The 16,940-nt window shown below is 39.9% G+C and overlaps 2 protein-coding genes across 3 annotated transcripts; one reads left to right on the plus strand and one right to left on the minus strand.

The window, feature by feature from the left end:
* Nucleotides 1-291: 291 nt before the first annotated feature.
* Nucleotides 292-1,468, minus strand: LOC121960593 (arylamine N-acetyltransferase, pineal gland isozyme NAT-10-like). Its single transcript, XM_042510376.2, has one exon. It carries the CDS (start codon nucleotides 1,261-1,263, stop codon nucleotides 415-417), a length of 849 nt encoding a protein of 282 aa, XP_042366310.1. The 5' UTR covers nucleotides 1,264-1,468; the 3' UTR covers nucleotides 292-414.
* Nucleotides 1,469-2,350: 882 nt separating this feature from the next.
* Nucleotides 2,351-15,847, plus strand: zdhhc20b (zDHHC palmitoyltransferase 20b). Of its 2 annotated transcripts, XM_088071971.1 has the most exons (14): nucleotides 2,351-2,505; nucleotides 5,017-5,043; nucleotides 5,412-5,506; nucleotides 5,602-5,722; nucleotides 5,833-5,902; nucleotides 6,041-6,073; nucleotides 7,484-7,604; nucleotides 8,157-8,192; nucleotides 8,437-8,569; nucleotides 10,166-10,292; nucleotides 10,569-10,658; nucleotides 10,793-10,905; nucleotides 11,005-11,052; nucleotides 11,966-15,847. In XM_088071971.1, exons 1-13 carry the CDS (start codon nucleotides 2,388-2,390, stop codon nucleotides 11,046-11,048), a joined length of 1,128 nt encoding a protein of 375 aa, XP_087928097.1. In that variant the 5' UTR covers nucleotides 2,351-2,387; the 3' UTR covers nucleotides 11,049-11,052; nucleotides 11,966-15,847. The 2 variants fall into 2 exon arrangements, with proteins under 2 accessions (XP_087928097.1, XP_042366070.1); XM_042510136.2 differs by lacking the exon at nucleotides 8,157-8,192.
* The last annotated feature ends 1,093 nt before the right edge of the window (nucleotides 15,848-16,940 follow it).

The following is a 16,940-nucleotide window of genomic DNA, read 5'->3' on the forward strand; positions in this document are numbered from 1 at the left end:
AAAGGTCAAGGTGACCTTGCATCTGTCACATTCTCGTGAACGTGACATTTCAAGAACACCTTCAAATAAATCAATCAAATGTATTTATATAGCACCTTTCAAACAAATGTTTTAGTTCTACTCTGTGAAACAGCTAAAAAAGAGCATTCAGACAATCTGAGGGGCCTTATTGGTTCATAAACTACAAGCATCTCTGAGATATAGTCTTGAGAGATATGGTCATCTCAATGAGGAGATACATTTTTAACATTTTGCCTTTTGAGGATGTGCAAAAGGAATACACACACTGTCTAACTTGCAATATCACTTTTATTAGTGATGTTTCAGTACTAGACCCACATCAGGCAAATCAGATAGATGTGCTAAGTGTTCTTTTCTTCAAGCCTATTGAGGATATCCCATGTGGAAGTGTGATCAATACATGATTGGCGGTGGTGTGATTTTCTCATCCTTCGGTATGAGTGGAGAATTCAATACAACTCCAAATTCCTCTGCTAGCACACCAGGTATCTCCTCATCCTTAAGATCCCTGGTTGTGGTTTCCACCACTCCCTGTGTGCCCTCTGTTGGAAATGTAGTAGTGGTCAGTTTGTGGCCAGTGTAGCTGACCCTCCCACCTGGTTTTAAGATGGTGCAGAGAGACTTGCAGAAGAAGAGGGAGCAGGGGGAGCGCTGGTGATACTCGCACCTCTCAGCAAAGTCTCCCAGACACCGAGGTTCAAGGGTGAACTTGTAGAGCTCTACCCAGTCTCCATCTGCCCCTCTGTTCTCCTCCTGCTGCCACTCCAGAAAATGCATCCCCACATGCTCTCTAATGCGGTACACTCTGTGGCCCTGCTCCTGGGGGCCACTGGTCTCCAGTGAAAGAGGTGCACTAAAACCTGCAGCACCAAACCCGACGTCGCACAGCCAGCGCTGTCCATCAAGGTTCACCATGAGGGTCAAATGGTCAAAAGGCGGCCCGTAACGACACGTGATTGCATTTTTCACCTGACCTGAGAGCAGAGTCACCTGGAAGCCCAGTTCGGACAGCAGCCAGGAGAAGAGACCGTTATTCTCAAAGCAGAAACCACCTCGGCGCTGGTTTACTATTTTGTCGTATAGAAGAGAAAGATCAAGTTGGACTCGTCCGCCGCTGTGCACCGTGAGGTTCTCAAACGGCACCGACAGCAGGTGACAGGTGTGAAGCGACCGCAGCACCTCCAGGCTGGGCTCAGCTGGGCCCGCGAACCCGATGCGCGACAAATATGTCTCCAAATGCATCTCAATGAAAGTTATTGCCGCTGTTTTTAAAATAGTTCAAAGCACTTTGACCGTTGGCCTCAACCTCCAGGTAATTTACGGTCCACTTGTGTAATAGCCAAGTCTAGAAATAAACGGAGGTAATATAGTCCAAAGTGCAAACGGGTCCTGTGATGGCTTCCTGGTGCCGAGGTAACTTCCTTTTATGTAGTCCCGAGCATGGATCTATTATAAGGGCAGGCTTAAAGTTAGTTACACCCCCTAAATAAACTTCCGCTTTATAAATTAATAACTAAATAGGCTTATGAGTTTTATACGACACCTTAGTCCAACCTGTCCCACGTTTTTAAAGTATTAAAAAGCCGTTGAAAAAAAAAAAAAATCCAACCCATGAATTCGTGACTTTCCAGACCACAGATGTTCCAGACCTTTTTTTGTCAAAACTTTATTGCTAAATCCACTTTTATGGAGTTTATGAAATATGCAAAGTCATTAATATTTTCTTTTATAAAAACGGCATTTTATTTATAAAGCCCTTTCACAGTCTCAATGTCCCGAATTCACATTTATACGGGCTAAAAGTACATTAAATACATGACAGAAACCGCAAAAAAGCGGCCGAAAATAAAAATCCATAGAAATGAAAAGCCTATCTGACAGCAATGTCTGTCAAGACCGATGAAACCGCAGCAAAAACTGTAAAATTACCCATAAAAAGAGGGGAAAAAAACAAATACACAAACAAAAAAATCTGCCAAGAATAAAGAATAAATAACAACAACAGCAATAAAAAAACATTTGAGAACTTCCCATCAAAATCATAACATTTGCAAACACTAATTTGTCACTATTCTGGTCAGATTTTAGGTGTAGTTTTAAACTTCCTAAATGCAGTTTGGACGTGCGTATAAAGATGTCGTGTATGATAGGCTACGTATGTATGTAATATGTATGTTATATATACATATATAAAGAATGACATCTTTATACATGCATGTCCAAACTGCGTTCATAAAGTTGAAAACTACAAAACTACACTTACACAAATCTGACTTAAATTCCCAAAATATTTTCAGACCTCCAGTGTCATTTTGCTGTGTGACGTCACACATCGACACTCCCTTTTCCCCAGTAGAGGGAGAAAGATGGCGCCCACACACGTACTGAGATGCTGTCAACGGGGTTTAGCATGGATACCTGTGATTTTTATCGCCCTGGTCGTCTGCTGGTCGTATTACGCGTACGTGTTGGAGCTTTGTATATGTAAGTAGTCGTCCTGCCGCCGTCCGTAGCCTCTGTGGAGCCTTTAAAACGGCCGGTGTTTTCACTGAGCTGTCCACACAAACATACAGCTGCTGCTGCTGCTGGCCAGCAGGAAGTAAATGGACTGCAGTTTAACAATGGTGTTGGCAAGCCTGTCCAAATCTAGATACAGCTAATTATGTGTTCGCTGCCATCGCTTTACGTGACATTATTTAAATGGGAAACGTGTTTTGGAGAGGTAAAAACTTTAACCGTGATGTTAATATCGCTGCCCGTCTCGTCTCTGCTGTTTTGTGTCGAGCTCAATGGAGTCTGGATGGAGAATTAAAACGCCAACTAAACGGTATTTGGCTGGCTGACCAGATGCATACTTCCCCAGACTACCGGTAATTAGTTGACACGGGTCACATGTTGATTTCATTTGAGTTTTTGTATCAAGATAAAACGTTGGGGCATTGTTTCTAAAACGAGAAACAAAATTAATTAAACTGTGAATGATGTAACTTGTGTAATTCAGTTCCTAAACTTCTTGGATGTCACAGAAAACCACACAAGATTTGGCGTTAATTTGGTGCACTTTCGTATAAATGTGGTTTGTGACTCCTTAACAGAAGGCAGTATCTTTGTTTGATCCCCACCCTGCGGATTATTTGGCCGGGGTGTGCTCATGACATACAAGCAGTGATTTTTCTTTCCCAATTAGTTTCAATTAAAGGATTTTAGGTGCCTGAAAAGGTGAACATAAGCAGTGTTTTTCAAGGGGAATAACACTGACAAAAAAAAAGTTAAAAGTGAAAGTTAGTTTTACTTCAGCAGATGTGTCCATTTTTAATTTTTGCTTTCCCATTTTTCTGTCTTTTTTCCTCGAACAATGGCCCGTAATCCAAGACTGAAACTTCATCTTTGACCTTGTAAACAGTAGTTGAGGAAGTAATCTGCTCACGAGGTAGACCAGAAGTCATTAATGAGGTCAAATTAATGGATATTAAAAACAATTTTCCGAAAGCTTCAAAACAGCTACTGAAGGCGGCTTGAAGTGAAAAATTTTTGTCAACTAGAGAAATGGGTTTTCAACAGAACTTTGTATCTGCTTTGTTTTATTTTTATTCATTTAAGCATTCCATGACTTTTAAACAGAACTGCAAGAACAGTTATTTTTAATGACAATTAATTATTTGTAATTTCCTCAATTAATCAATGTTGTTTAATTTTGGTCCTTAAAACACCACAAATTTGTAAAAAAAAAGAAAAAAAAATTAAAAAGCCAATCAGTGTTTCTTAAAGCCCAAAATGATGTCCTCATATGTCTCACATATTAAATTTTCTGTCATAAGGGAACAAAAAGAAAAAAAGAAAAGAAAATATTCACATTTAAGAAGCTAGAAGCAGAGATTTTTGGCTTTTTTTTTTCTTAAAAATTACTTAGTCCAACTAATCAGTTATCCAAGGTACCCACAGTTATGGGGAACCTGGAGAAGTCATTCAAATTTGGACATTTCATTTTCCAGGTCTGATAAAGTCATGGAATTACTGAAGTCCTTGAAACTTTTAAAAAAGTTATAGAATGTTGTTGTGTGTAATGAAATTAACCGTCACAGTAATCTTCTGCCGATGACCTTCCACTTAATGTAACATAACGGCAAATTATTTATTATTTTTTATTTTGTAGGGCCATGAATCCCAAAGTTTCCATACCTTACCTTACCTTAAAATTATAACCTGCCATGTCTTTAAGATAGAGCAGTGTTTGTTTTACACATTTGGAAAGGTCGTGGAAAATGTATTACTGGTCTTCAAAAAGTCATGGAAAAGTTATGAAATTTCTCCATGAAAATGTCAGGGAACACTGATTATTAGATTAGTTGGTGAGTAATTTAACAGTCGAGTTAACTCATCAATTGTTCACTTAATTGTTACCTTCCTACTCGTAAATTTATCTTGAGGCCCAACAGGGGCTACACCCAACCACTGGACTAGATATATTTACTTTATGGTAATGTTCTGGCAAAAGTGAAATTGCTCTACATACAATTGCTCAACATAGTGCAAAAGAAATAATTATACAAGGACATTTACATGCAGTTTGAATAAAGAGAAGAAAAACCAAGCCAAAACATGACTAAGACGGATATAATTTTTTAAAAAAAAAGTTACAGTGCAGTGTAAGACATGAATAAATATTTCATTTGATTAAAGGCAGCGGCAGAGAGAAAAGCCCTAATCCTTGATTTGCAGGAAGTGAGAGTTGCAGTGGACCTGCAGCTGTCAGGAGGTTTGTTCCACATATGTGGTGCATCAAAACTAAACACTGCTTCCACATGTTCAGTCTTGATCCTTTGATCCTAGGGACATGAAACCTGTCCCAGAAGGCCTGAGAGGTCTGGATGGCGTTCGTAAAGCTTTCTGTCAGATGTATAATCACTAATTTGAATGTTAGTGTATAACTATCCCTTTTTCGGTGACTGTTTCATCTTTATCTAACGTATTTGTTTTCTGTTTTTTCTCTTACAGTCACCATCCCCAGTATAGGAGAGAAGGGTAAGAGTTTGGGTTAATCACCTTCAATTTTGTATGATAAATTGTTAATGGAAATTTGCAAAACTGAGTTGGTTCGGTCTGTATTGGGATAATCTGGTCCGGTGAATTATGCTCTGTACACTTATCTTAAAGAAAAAAAAAGCTGGCACAGAAAACGTGCTCTCTCTCAAAGTGCTGATGTCGATGCTGAGCTCCTCATTCAGCATCCCTCTCTCATTAATTTAATATGTAGATGTACAGTGTCTCCACATAGACGAAGTGATAGCAGCAGTTCCTTATATCAACCTATTAATGCTCTTGTTCCAGTAAGTGCACAAATCCGACTGTATGCTGCAGGTCCTGACGTTTTGCCTTATGTCTCCCTCCAGTTGTCTACCTGATCTTCTTCCACCTCTCTTTCATCATGTTTGTATGGTCTTACTGGAAGACCATCTTCACTCAGCCTGCCAACCCCTCCAAAGAGGTACAATGACTCCAAAACAAGCCCACTCTGTCTGCATGTCTGTAATCCCCTGTTGACATATAAAATCTGCTTTTTTTTTTTTTTTTTTACTTTAGTTCTGCCTACCCAAGGCTGAGAAGGAGCGTTATGAGAAGGAAGAGAGGCCAGAGTCCCAGCAAGAGATCCTATGGAGAGCCGCCACCAGTGTGCCTCTGTACACCCGCACAGGAGCCGGAGGTACGCCTGTGTGTGTGTGTTTCTAAATGTGAATGTGTGAGTATATTGTGTTTGCACGTCTGTGTTTGAGCTGTTAAATAACAAGAATCTGTTATGTCGACACGATGCAGCAATCCGTTACTGTGACCGCTGTCAAGTTATCAAACCAGACCGGTGTCATCACTGCTCCGCGTGCGATATGTAAGAAAACAGCGTTCATTGACTACAAACTATGATTCATCCTTTCACTTGTCTCTCACCCTTTAATGTCGATTTTTTTTCTTGTGTTTATTTCATCTTTCCTCTCCTTTATCTGTTCTCTTGTTGTGTTTGTGGCAGGTGTGTGCTGAAAATGGATCACCATTGTCCCTGGTATGTAAGACCTGCTAAACAGAGATATGCTGTACATATGACATCTCACATTTTATTCATATTTTTACCCGCCTCTGTTGGGATAGTTAGCACATCATGCCAAGTATATTAGCAGCTGGCTTATCAAGCTGTTAAATGTCACTCGTTTTAGTTGCAGGGGCTGAAAAATGAAGCCAGTGCAGAAGTGCTGAAAACTGCATTTCCTGAAACGGCCACGTGAGGCTGGCTCCAAAGGCGAACCAGTTAGGGCTGCAACTACCGATTATTTTTATTGTCAATTAATCTGTCATTTATTTTCTCCATTAATAGTTATTTGGTCTAGAAAATGTCAGTGTGGCAGTGTTCCCCAAAAGGCCACAATGCTCAAATGCCTTGTTTTGGCAACAACCCAAAAATATCTAGTTTACTGTCATCGAGGACTAAAGGAACCAGAAAAAAAATCACATTTAGGAGGCTGGAATCAGATTTTTTTTCCCTGTATTATTTCCTTAAAAAATGCTGCAACCAATTAATTGATTATCAAATGAAATAGTGATAAATGTAATAGTTAACAACTAATTTTTGTTAATGTTGCAGCTCCAGAGACTCCCATGTTAAAATGCCCAACTTTCAGCTGTAAAAAAAAAAAAAAAAATGTTTACAGCCTGGTAGAAAATAAAGAATTGGTCTCTAGCTGATTTACCCCCTCATGACAACTGCACGGGGGTCAGTCACTTTGGGTTCTGGGATATCGTTATGAGCATTTTTTCACATTATTTTTACATACATTTTAAAGACTAATCATGTATCAATTACTTGATTATGAAAATAATCGGCAGATTAGTTAATGATAAATATAATCATTAGTTGCAGTCCTATTCAAAATGTGGGTCTACAAACGAATGGGTGGCATCACCGTGGCTACGTGTAGCACAGTCTATGTGTATTTTAAGTGGTTTTCAGTTGCTCCATGCAAGTTAATGAGCACGAGACGACAGATCTGATTGCCAGTCTTTTTTCACGCTGCAGATCTTAACACAGTCAACCAAGAGCAAACTGCTTTCTGAACTGATGCTCACTGAGATATCTTCATTTGCTCTTTCTTGCTTTGTAGCATTTAATGTTACAAATACCAAGGTTGTTTTAAATGAAGTTTGTTGGAATATTGGCTCATCTCGCAGCATGACATGTTGCCAAAACTGTTAAAATTTGACATAATTATCCACTTGGATCTTGTTCTCAAGCCTTGATTAACCAACTTAAAAAAAAAAAGAAAAAGAAACAGAGTATTCCACTCTGGCTTGGACTAAAGAGAGCAAACTACAGAGTAAAAGCAGCACAAAGCCTCCACCTTTTTGAAAGTTCAGGCTGATATGATCTCTGAGAGGAAGTGATGTCAAACCTGACCTCTGCGTGTTTGTGTGTCTCCAGGGTGAACAACTGCGTCGGATTCTCCAACTACAAGTTTTTCATCCTCTTCCTGGCTTACTCGCTGGTGTACTGTTTGTTCATTGCAGCCACCGTTCTGCAATATTTCATAAAGTTCTGGACAGTGAGTAACAGCGTGCTCCGAATGTGAATGTGTGTGATGCTGCAGAGGATGCAGATTCGGCTGCATGTCAGAGCCTGGATGAGCATCCTCTTGAGTTGTGCATGGTGCTGAGCTGTACCACTCCTCTGTTTTCTCTGTCCTCTCTCACCCTTCGCCCTCCGACCCCCTCTCTGTATCCCCCTTCTGTTATCCCCGGTTCTTGCACACTGGGTCATTGTTCTCTGATCTCTCTCTTTTCTGTCTCCCTCTCCACTATCAGAACCATCAGTCACCCCACACTCATGCGGGTGCAAACACCTCCTTTCTTTTTTTTTTTTTTGTTTTTGCAGCCATTCCACTTCAGTTTCCCCTCTTTTTTTCCTCTTTCATCCCTTTGTTCTCCATTCTTGGCACACTTCGCACATTCACCCACTCTCTTTCTTTCATTTTTCTCCCCCTCTCACCTCATTTGACCTTCACTTGTATTTGCCCGCTGATTTCCAAGCGCTTCCTCCCCTCCCACCTGTTCTCTCCTGGTGTTGCTAACCAGTCTTGTTTCTGTTTGTACTAAAGCTTTGCCGGAGGAAATCGGCAGAGAACTGCCCAAAGGTAACCCAGCTATCCTCCAAAGCCTTTAGTGTTGCAGTGCATCACCATCGTTGCCATGGTTTTTGTCGTGATGTGCGTGAAGTGACGTGGTTCACATGACAGCCTTCATATTTCTCTTTATTGCTCTTTTTCTTTCTTCCATTCTCTCTCTGTCTTCTGTCTTTCTTTCCGTAGATATCCCAAATGTGAATTTTTTTTTTACTGATTCCTCTCTCGCTCTCCTTTTGTCCCGTCTCTTCCCCAGAATGAGCTGCCAGACACTCACGCCAAATTCCATGTCTTGTTTCTCTTTTTTGTGGCGGCCATGTTCTGCATCAGTATTCTCTCCCTCTTCAGCTACCACCTGTGGCTTGTAGGGAAGAACAGGTCCACTATAGGTAACAAGCACACACATTCAACAGATGCACTTTATTTTGAAGCAGTTTTCAGCAGTGTTATAATAGTACATTTGTAAACAGTCCCTCCAGAATCTTGTGGTCTGTTCTTGAAGTTTTTACGGCCTAAAATTGCTGATGTCACAGCTACTTTTAGTTTTTTTAAAATGGGATGCGTATTACAATGTATTTAGTTGTTGGGGATTTTTGGCAATTAAATTGCGAGTGCAAGTGAAAGGTGAGCAAACTGCAAAAACTGCTTTTTTTTTGTATAATTCAATCAACTTGTTCCAGTGAGAATAAAACTGCACAGTTCTGACTTTGATGGAAAACCGGGGATTGGCCCTTCTGGGTTGTGAGAGATTTACTGCCCAAAGCAAAGGAATTCAAGTATCTCAGGGTCTTCAAAAAACAGTGGTATAAAAGATCGTGTCCCGGCACTCAGGACGGTTTGAAAACCATGACAGGCCTTTAATTCATAGGGCTAGAAACACTTGAAATACACCAAGAGTTATCAGTTTGTACCTTCTTCAGGGTGAAGTGACACACTGAGATAAAGAGAGGTCACCCCAGAGGTGTCTTGGGGTTTTGTTCATGAGTAAGAGGGAAATGGCTTGTGAGATGGACTGGCAGTTTAGCGCAGTGTCTGTAGTGATGTTGCATTAGACTGTCGTGGTGAAGAGGAGCTGAACCAAAAGGCAACCCTCACCTATGGTCATGAGCTTTGGGTAGTGACGGAAAGAATGAGATCATGGATACAAGCGGCCGAAATGAGTTTCCTCTTCAGGGTGGCTGGGTGTAGCCTTAGAGATTGGGTCAGGAGCTCAGAGTTGAGCCTCTGCTCGGTCAAAAGGGGCCTGTTGAGGTGGTTTGGGCATCTGATCAGGATGCCTCCTGGGCACATTCAGCTGATAGGAGGCCCTGGGGTAAACTCAGGGCACACTGGAGGAATTATACATCTCATCTGGTCAGGGAAAGCCTCGGGCTCCCCCAGGAGGAGCTGTAAAGTGTTGCTGGAAAGACTGACATATGGAAAACTTTGCTCAGCCTGCCACCCCTGCGACTCGGCCCAGGATATGTGGAAGAAAGTGGATGAATGTATGTTTTGAATTTGTGATTCATACTGCATTAACGTCACCAACCATGAATATTTAGTCTAACTTACCTTGATTTTTTTTCAGCCTGTGCAACTCATCTGGATGCAACAGCATCGGTCGTGGGGATTTTTCTTACATGTTGTCAGCCATTCTCCAGGTGTTTTGTGCAATAAAAAAGTGTTTTTGTTCCACCACAGTGTTACGCAGCGTGCCATCATTAGTGAAAGTCACATGGAAAATATGATTGGTTAAATCTAAATTTGCATGAATCCTTGCAATTGTGACGTCACAACATCCTGGAGGGGCTGTGTAATGAAAAAGAAAATTAGTTTCCAGATTAGAAAATGGCAACCACTTCACACACACACACACAGACACACACCCGTAGGTTCTTGTCTTTAGTCTTTTGCTTCCCCCGCTCATCAAATGGAATTTCCCGTGTTTAATAACCTCAGTCTTTTCTGTGCATGCTTCCCCTGTCCGTGTTTCTCCGTCTCTGCAGAGGCGTTCAGAGCACCGGTCTTTAGGACAGGCTCTGATAAGAACGGCTTCTCTCTGGGTTTCCGGAAGAACATCGCTCAGGTCTTTGGAGACCAGAAGAAGTACTGGCTGCTGCCCGTCTTCACCAGGTAATGGAGACAAATGCAGAAATTACCACAGATGATTTATTGTTGGGCTTCTGCTAGATGGATTACTGAGATTCAAGCAAAGTATTCATTCTGTGAGTGTTTTTAAATGAATCTGACACAGATGTTTTCATGCTTAAAAAAGGGGGTTAAAAACAATGAGTCTCCTTTTAAATATCAGATTACCTTTGTTGCTGCATCTAACCCAACTGCAGTGTGTTGCCTGCAGGCTGACTGCACCTGATAATGAGTTTCTCCTATCTGTTTTCTTCACGACAGTCAGGGAGATGGTCTGACGTTCCCCACACGGCTGGTCAACGTTGATGTAGAGCAGGCCACGGTGACCCTGCAGCCTGAGCCCAATAAAAGGTGATCAATCACGGTGTTGTAAAAGATATATCATTTGACAAGAGGCTCTAAAAAGGATTTATGTGTTTGAAGTGGTTGTGAATGCACAGCTCATTTTCCTTTTTTTTTTTTTAATTTGATGGGCATGTTTCCAGTGCTGCTGATGTTCCTGTGAGCCCCGTCAGCGAGTCACAGGATCACCTCCTGAGCAATGACCAGCATGCCAACAACATCGGAGACCATCAGGCTAATAACACCCTTAAATCAGGTGAGTTCTACCAAGGCCGATAATATTTCACCAACAGAAGCAATATTAACATCCGTCTGGTATCTGTCACTGTAACACATTTTCTGTTTGGCTTCACAGCTGAAAGTGAAACTATTACAATCTCCATGGAGAGCGAGTCCTAACCAGGTAAATACGAGTTCAGTCAGTCTGAGAGTTTGGGTACAGCTCTGACTTTTTTTGTGTGCAATCACTGTCTCTTTGTTGAAGGCAAGTTGAGGGTAGTACTATGATAATACTTTATACTTGCACTAACCTGTTGGCAAAAAACAATAGACTGCTTCCATTCCCATGAATTCCCTTATGTGTTTTGTTATAGGTACAAGGTATAGGTATTCAATTTTTGGTTACCTTCCATAAACAATATCACAAGCCAACATGAAAATGAAAGCCACCTGAGATTCACTCTTATTAGCAATATTTGTGTGTTTTTTTGGGGGGGGGAGGGGTTGTGGTTGTGTCTTGATTTTTTTTAGCCTCCTCTTAGATGCGTACTGCTTACTGTCAAGCACGTTTTTATGAAGTCCCGACCTCACCTACACGCTGTGCTAAAGAAGTCCCAAACATAACAAAACAAGACAAAAACACAGGCAGAGGGCAGAGTCTCTGCAGATCAACACACCAACACACTTATAATGGGTCATAATTGACGTTTGAGAGGGATCGCTTTTGAGAAATACTGCACAGAATACCTTTTAAATACATCCAAAATTGTTACTAACAAAAATGCTACGATTTGGATGAAATTAAAAGCACATTTTTCAACCCAAATTTGTTATTAGTTACTTTTCTCTCCTAAACTTTAATCCAAACAAAAAGCCAAACTATCCAAGGTTACTTTTCTTTGCCTGCTGCAAATGCTGATGGATGGAACAAACATCAGTCATTAGAACAACCAATCAGATCCACAGAACAAAAAAGGAGCCCCGCCGTCTCACTCAGCTGCCTTTTTTTTTTTAACTGTCGCACAATTATGTAAATATAGAGTGTAATCAACAGTAATGTACCTAATCACATTTGTTTCTTCCCTTCTTTGCCGCAGGAGAAACTCCTCAGTCATCTAATACGATGCCTTAAGCAACTCAACAGTTAAGTTTGTCACCATGGCAACAGTCTCCCAGCGCAACCCCATCCCTACAGACCCATTCAGAGTAACTATGGAAATGCATTTATTTTTGCCTATCACAGCACAGTAATGCATTTATGGCATTGGCATTTTGGCATGCAGTGTCATAAGCAAATCTCACACCTGCGCCCACAAGACATGTGATACAAGCCCTCACACACACACACACACACAACCACATTAACACTCATACATTCAGCTGTATACATATTTGTTTGTGTTGTTTTGTTTTTTAACAAGTGGAGCATTTCTTGCTGGTGAAAAAAAAATTCAAGAATCCTGGAAGAAATATGACCTACTTTTAGTGTTCAAATGAGAAAACATTTGGTGCCAAAAGCTTCCAGGGTGCACTTGGACTCATTTTATAAGCTGCAGTGAAGAGTGGGGGACAAGCTGGAGCAGTGTGTTTTGAGCGTTTTTTATTTTTTAGAAAGGCAGTACATCCTGAGGAGATGGATCAGTTTACCTGTGTGACAGCTTTTTTTTTTTTTTTTTTTTTGTCTTTAATTTTTAACTCGCAATCTTGGAGCGTATCTGTGGTCCGCAACTTCTTGAGATGGATGTTTCCCACCGAAAAACCTGGACTATCTTACAGAGGACTCTTCTGCGTGGTTTAGCGGACTGCAACCAGTGCACAACAGGGAAGACTGTAGCAGGGTTTTGGATTGCATTTTGGATATCAGAGCACAAGGTGGCACATTTGCACTTTGTAGATTATCAATGTCCATCAAACAACGTGCTGCTTTTTTTTTTTTTTTTTGGTAATCATACCCCAGAAAGCATCCCAGGTTTAACGGATGTTGAATGATCATGTGATTTATGGCGTATTGTTTGTGTGTGAATGTGTGTAACAGTTGAAGTGGCAGTCTTTTCTTCTTTTTTTTTTTTAAAGAACTAACAACTAAAAGAATCAGCTTGATGTGTTTTTTGTGGCCAACACGTGTTAAAAAATGCTGCTTTTAAATGGACGGTTTGATCTGGGAGATGCATTTCAAACAGTGCAATGTACAGCGTCCGTCACTACGAGTTCTTTTAGAGTCATATGTCGATCCGTGATTCTTAGCCTGCGATGTCAGCCTGTTTTTCTACAGCTTAGTGCTTCAGCCTTTGCTCAGACACCAACACTCATTGCCAAAAAAGGGCTGACCTGTCAGGAGCTCTGACCTCTGAAGTGTTTACAACATCCTAGCTTTATCTAAACCTCACTGGCTCAATGTCATCATGACCAAATTCTATTTAACAGTCGTTGTGGCGCAATATTTTCTATAAGGTTGTGTGTCCCTCCTGCCTGTAGCAGGTCATGATGTCCTTGCAATACCAGTGCTGGCCGGCAGGAGGCGACACAGCTCCTGTTATCTGCCCTCATTCAGACAGAGATTTTTCTGAACTTTATCAACACATGGCTCAGGGCTCAATTCACTTTCAGTCTAATTTGCAGGTGCAGCTTTCTTCAGAATTAAATCTTATCACAACATGCAATTAATATGCATTACTTTCCTATAATAACCAGATTTTATTTGAAACGAAAGTGAATTGAACCCATAATGTGAAATCGAGGTGTCGACTACAGCTTCTAGTCACTTTGTGTACTCTGTCTGTACGTGGGATTCAGCTCAGTGTCGTGACCTTGAACTGTTAAAGGAGCCTCAGCTTGTGTAACAGTGAACTGTCTTGTGTCAATGTTCAACATCTGGGATGTGACAGTGGCTCAGAGGGGCGAACAAAATCTGTATCTCAATTAGATTTCATGACGCGTGCACACATGTGGGTACGTTAAGGAATGGACAATTTCGGCAGCATAACCAAATAACAGCTGTTCAGGATTGGGTTCTGTTTTTTGAGGGATTTTGTTACCTATATGCAACTTTCCGATTGGAGGGAGACCCAGCAAATGATGTCTGTCATCGCTCACGTCTGTGTCTGATCACATCCCTGACTGTCGCTGGAAGAGCCTCCTACTAACTAGATCCCACCCGACTGTAGTGATGTAAAAGTTTACAGCTGTTTCTGTCGTGTGGAGTGAGCTAGTGGTGTCGTACGGTGTGTTTGTCGGTAATCATTGTGCTGAATGTACCACAGACCGGACAGTGGGGGGATCTGAACGAATGATGGAGCGTTAAAAGCCTGTTTTCTGGACTTTATGTTTACGTTTTGTCCTTCCAATCATGTTTGATCTTTTGAGCCCAAGTGTATTTATAAGAACTCTTTACAAACAGGTGATTGGGGGACATTTGTTCATGTATGGATTATGCTCATGCTGGCTAAGTATCAGAATCACACTGTGGTTTGATCTCAATTTAACAGATTGAATTACTGTCAGAGATCATGATCTAAGCCAATGTTATGTTCAGATCATGTGATCTTTTTTAACCTCACACTTAAACATTTAATTAAAAAAAAAAGACAAAAATATTTCTGTATCACCTTTGTGGAGCCTGGCTCATTCACCCTCGTTACCTGTGGCCACTGATTCTGAAACATTGGACCTGTCGTCTTGTTGTTTTACAAATTGCCTATATTCTCTCTCTGGGCTGTTTGGCCTTGAGACTAAAGTGCGCGTGTGTATTTTGTAATGCTTAATTGAGTGTTCTTTTGTAATATCGTCGTCTTGGGAGAAATGCTTCTGTGCAGCCATGAGATTTTTACATGTCTGTGTACATACATAACGTCTCACTAATGCTCAAAAGCATGGCGCCTAACTTGTGTAAAAATGTGTTTTACCATGATAACGGGGATTATGGTGTTAAATCAGACATTGGGGTTTTTTCAATTATTTCAAGGTGCGTCGTATTTTAAAGGAAGACTTCACCCTTCAAATGATACTTTGTATATCACTTACTCACCCCGTGTTATGTTGAGCTCATGAAGAAAACGTTTTTGGTTTTTTTTTCTACATGTTTCTACAGTGGACAAAGAATCCAAAAACAGAAAATTATTGATGGATTGGAGTAAAAGGGGCTTACGTTAAACCACAGCAAAAATATATCAATACATCCAATTACAAACTCATGCAGTAAAACCCAAATCTCATTTATTAGGTCGTCTGCTCAGTACTCTCCATGCATTTTTACTAAAACCATTCAGCCAAGGCACGCTACTTGTCTGTAAGTGAGACTGTCTATTAGGGAGTGTTTTGGATAGTTACGTTTTAGCACAAATGCATGTTTTTTAAAAGTGCTGAGCATACAACTAGATACATAAGATTTAGATAATCCTGCATGAGTTGTATGAGAGTTGGTAAAAGGATGTTAAGGTTTTGCTGTTTTTAAATATGGCCCTTTTTTACTTAAATTCATTAAAAAAAAAGTTCACCACTTTTGGATTCTTATGCGAGAAAAGTTTTCCTTACAAATTCCATATAGAAAACGTGCTAAATAATTGATATACAAATGGTCATTTAGGGGGTGAAGTATTCATTTAATTAGCTTTACTCTGGTCTGTCTCAACCTTATAAATGAAGCCATAAAAACTGCTGTGAAAACGGAGGAAGGAATTTGAAAATTTCAGTCTAATTTCAGCTAATTTTTTTAAAGACTATAAACATCTTGCATCTGTATTCACTTTGCAGATGTAGCCTCATCATAACTTGCTTATTGCGACATTTTGGTTTCTTTTTGTTACAATGTCCTATTTTACAATGTGTGTATATATATATATTGATAATGTAAGAAAAAGACTACATATATATTTTTCTTGTCTGATTAATTTTACTGTTCCTATTTTGTGAATGAAGTACATGCCTCTACACAATTAACGTGAAAATAACAATAAATGTTTTTTTAAACCTCCCCATCTAAATTTGCTCTCAAAAGTTTTTGGAGTCATTAAAAATATACACTTTAAAGAGTTTTCAACCGATTTAGCATTGCTCTTCTAGAACGCTCACGATGGATAATTTTTTTAAATCATGGAAATCTACCAGCGGAGATTTCTTGTTTTTTGTCATTTCCACAATATGTTCTTATTTTTCTTATTCTTATTTTTTTAGTACCCACTGATAGTTACTGTAATTGCAGTTGCTGTGTATCCCTCTGCTATAAGTATAATTATTTAAGTACAACTTGAATATTCTAATATCATACCAATTTCCACTTTCTACGTTTTTGTGCACAAAAACCCAATGAAAGTATACATGTGCAACTGAAACAATCAGTCGATTCACTGGCAAATTTATTGGAAGCTGTTTTATGATCATTTTTCATGCAAAAAACATTTCATGATTCCAGCTTCTCATATACAATATACCCTGTGTATGAGGACCTGCTGCTTTTCCTTTTAATTAGTTTAATTATTTTTGATTTATTAAAGTTAGTTAAACCTTTTTGCATGCATACTTTCACAAATCAAGCTTTTTAACAGTAGGCCAACATAAATTTGACTCCTGCAGAAGTTAATCCTTAAGCCTTTTTTGGTGGGATCTCTCCAATAATGTGCCACAGTCGTTGCACATGGCAACACACCTGCCTTTACATAGTGATTAGGGGATGTTACCTGTGCTAATAGGTGACCTATGATGAAGTGGGATTCAACATTGAGCACACCTGGGTGAGAACAAATTTGGATGGTTAAGAGCGTTTGGTACATCCAGAAAATCAAGAGAAAATTGATAAAATGTTGCTGCATGAGGCCCATTTTCCTTGTGAAAAATTGAAGCCTACATTACCCACAATGCAACTTGACCACCAACGGTTCTATCAACGAGCTGGATCAAAGAGATGATGAGCTACAGAGGTTTGGTATGTACTTCTTTCTTTTTTTATGACCAAAATATTTTTGTGTTGTTTTTATGTTTACAGAACAAAGTAATTGATAGAAAATAGCACAAAAATAAACATATTCATCAACAGTAATATGAAGCCGAAAAGAAACAAAACAACCAAAACAAACAATA

This window comes from Plectropomus leopardus, chromosome 21 (genome assembly GCF_026936395.1).
Source record: "Plectropomus leopardus strain MGB_pleo_1.0 chromosome 21, ASM2693639v1, whole genome shotgun sequence".
NCBI lineage: Eukaryota > Metazoa > Chordata > Actinopteri > Perciformes > Serranidae > Plectropomus > Plectropomus leopardus.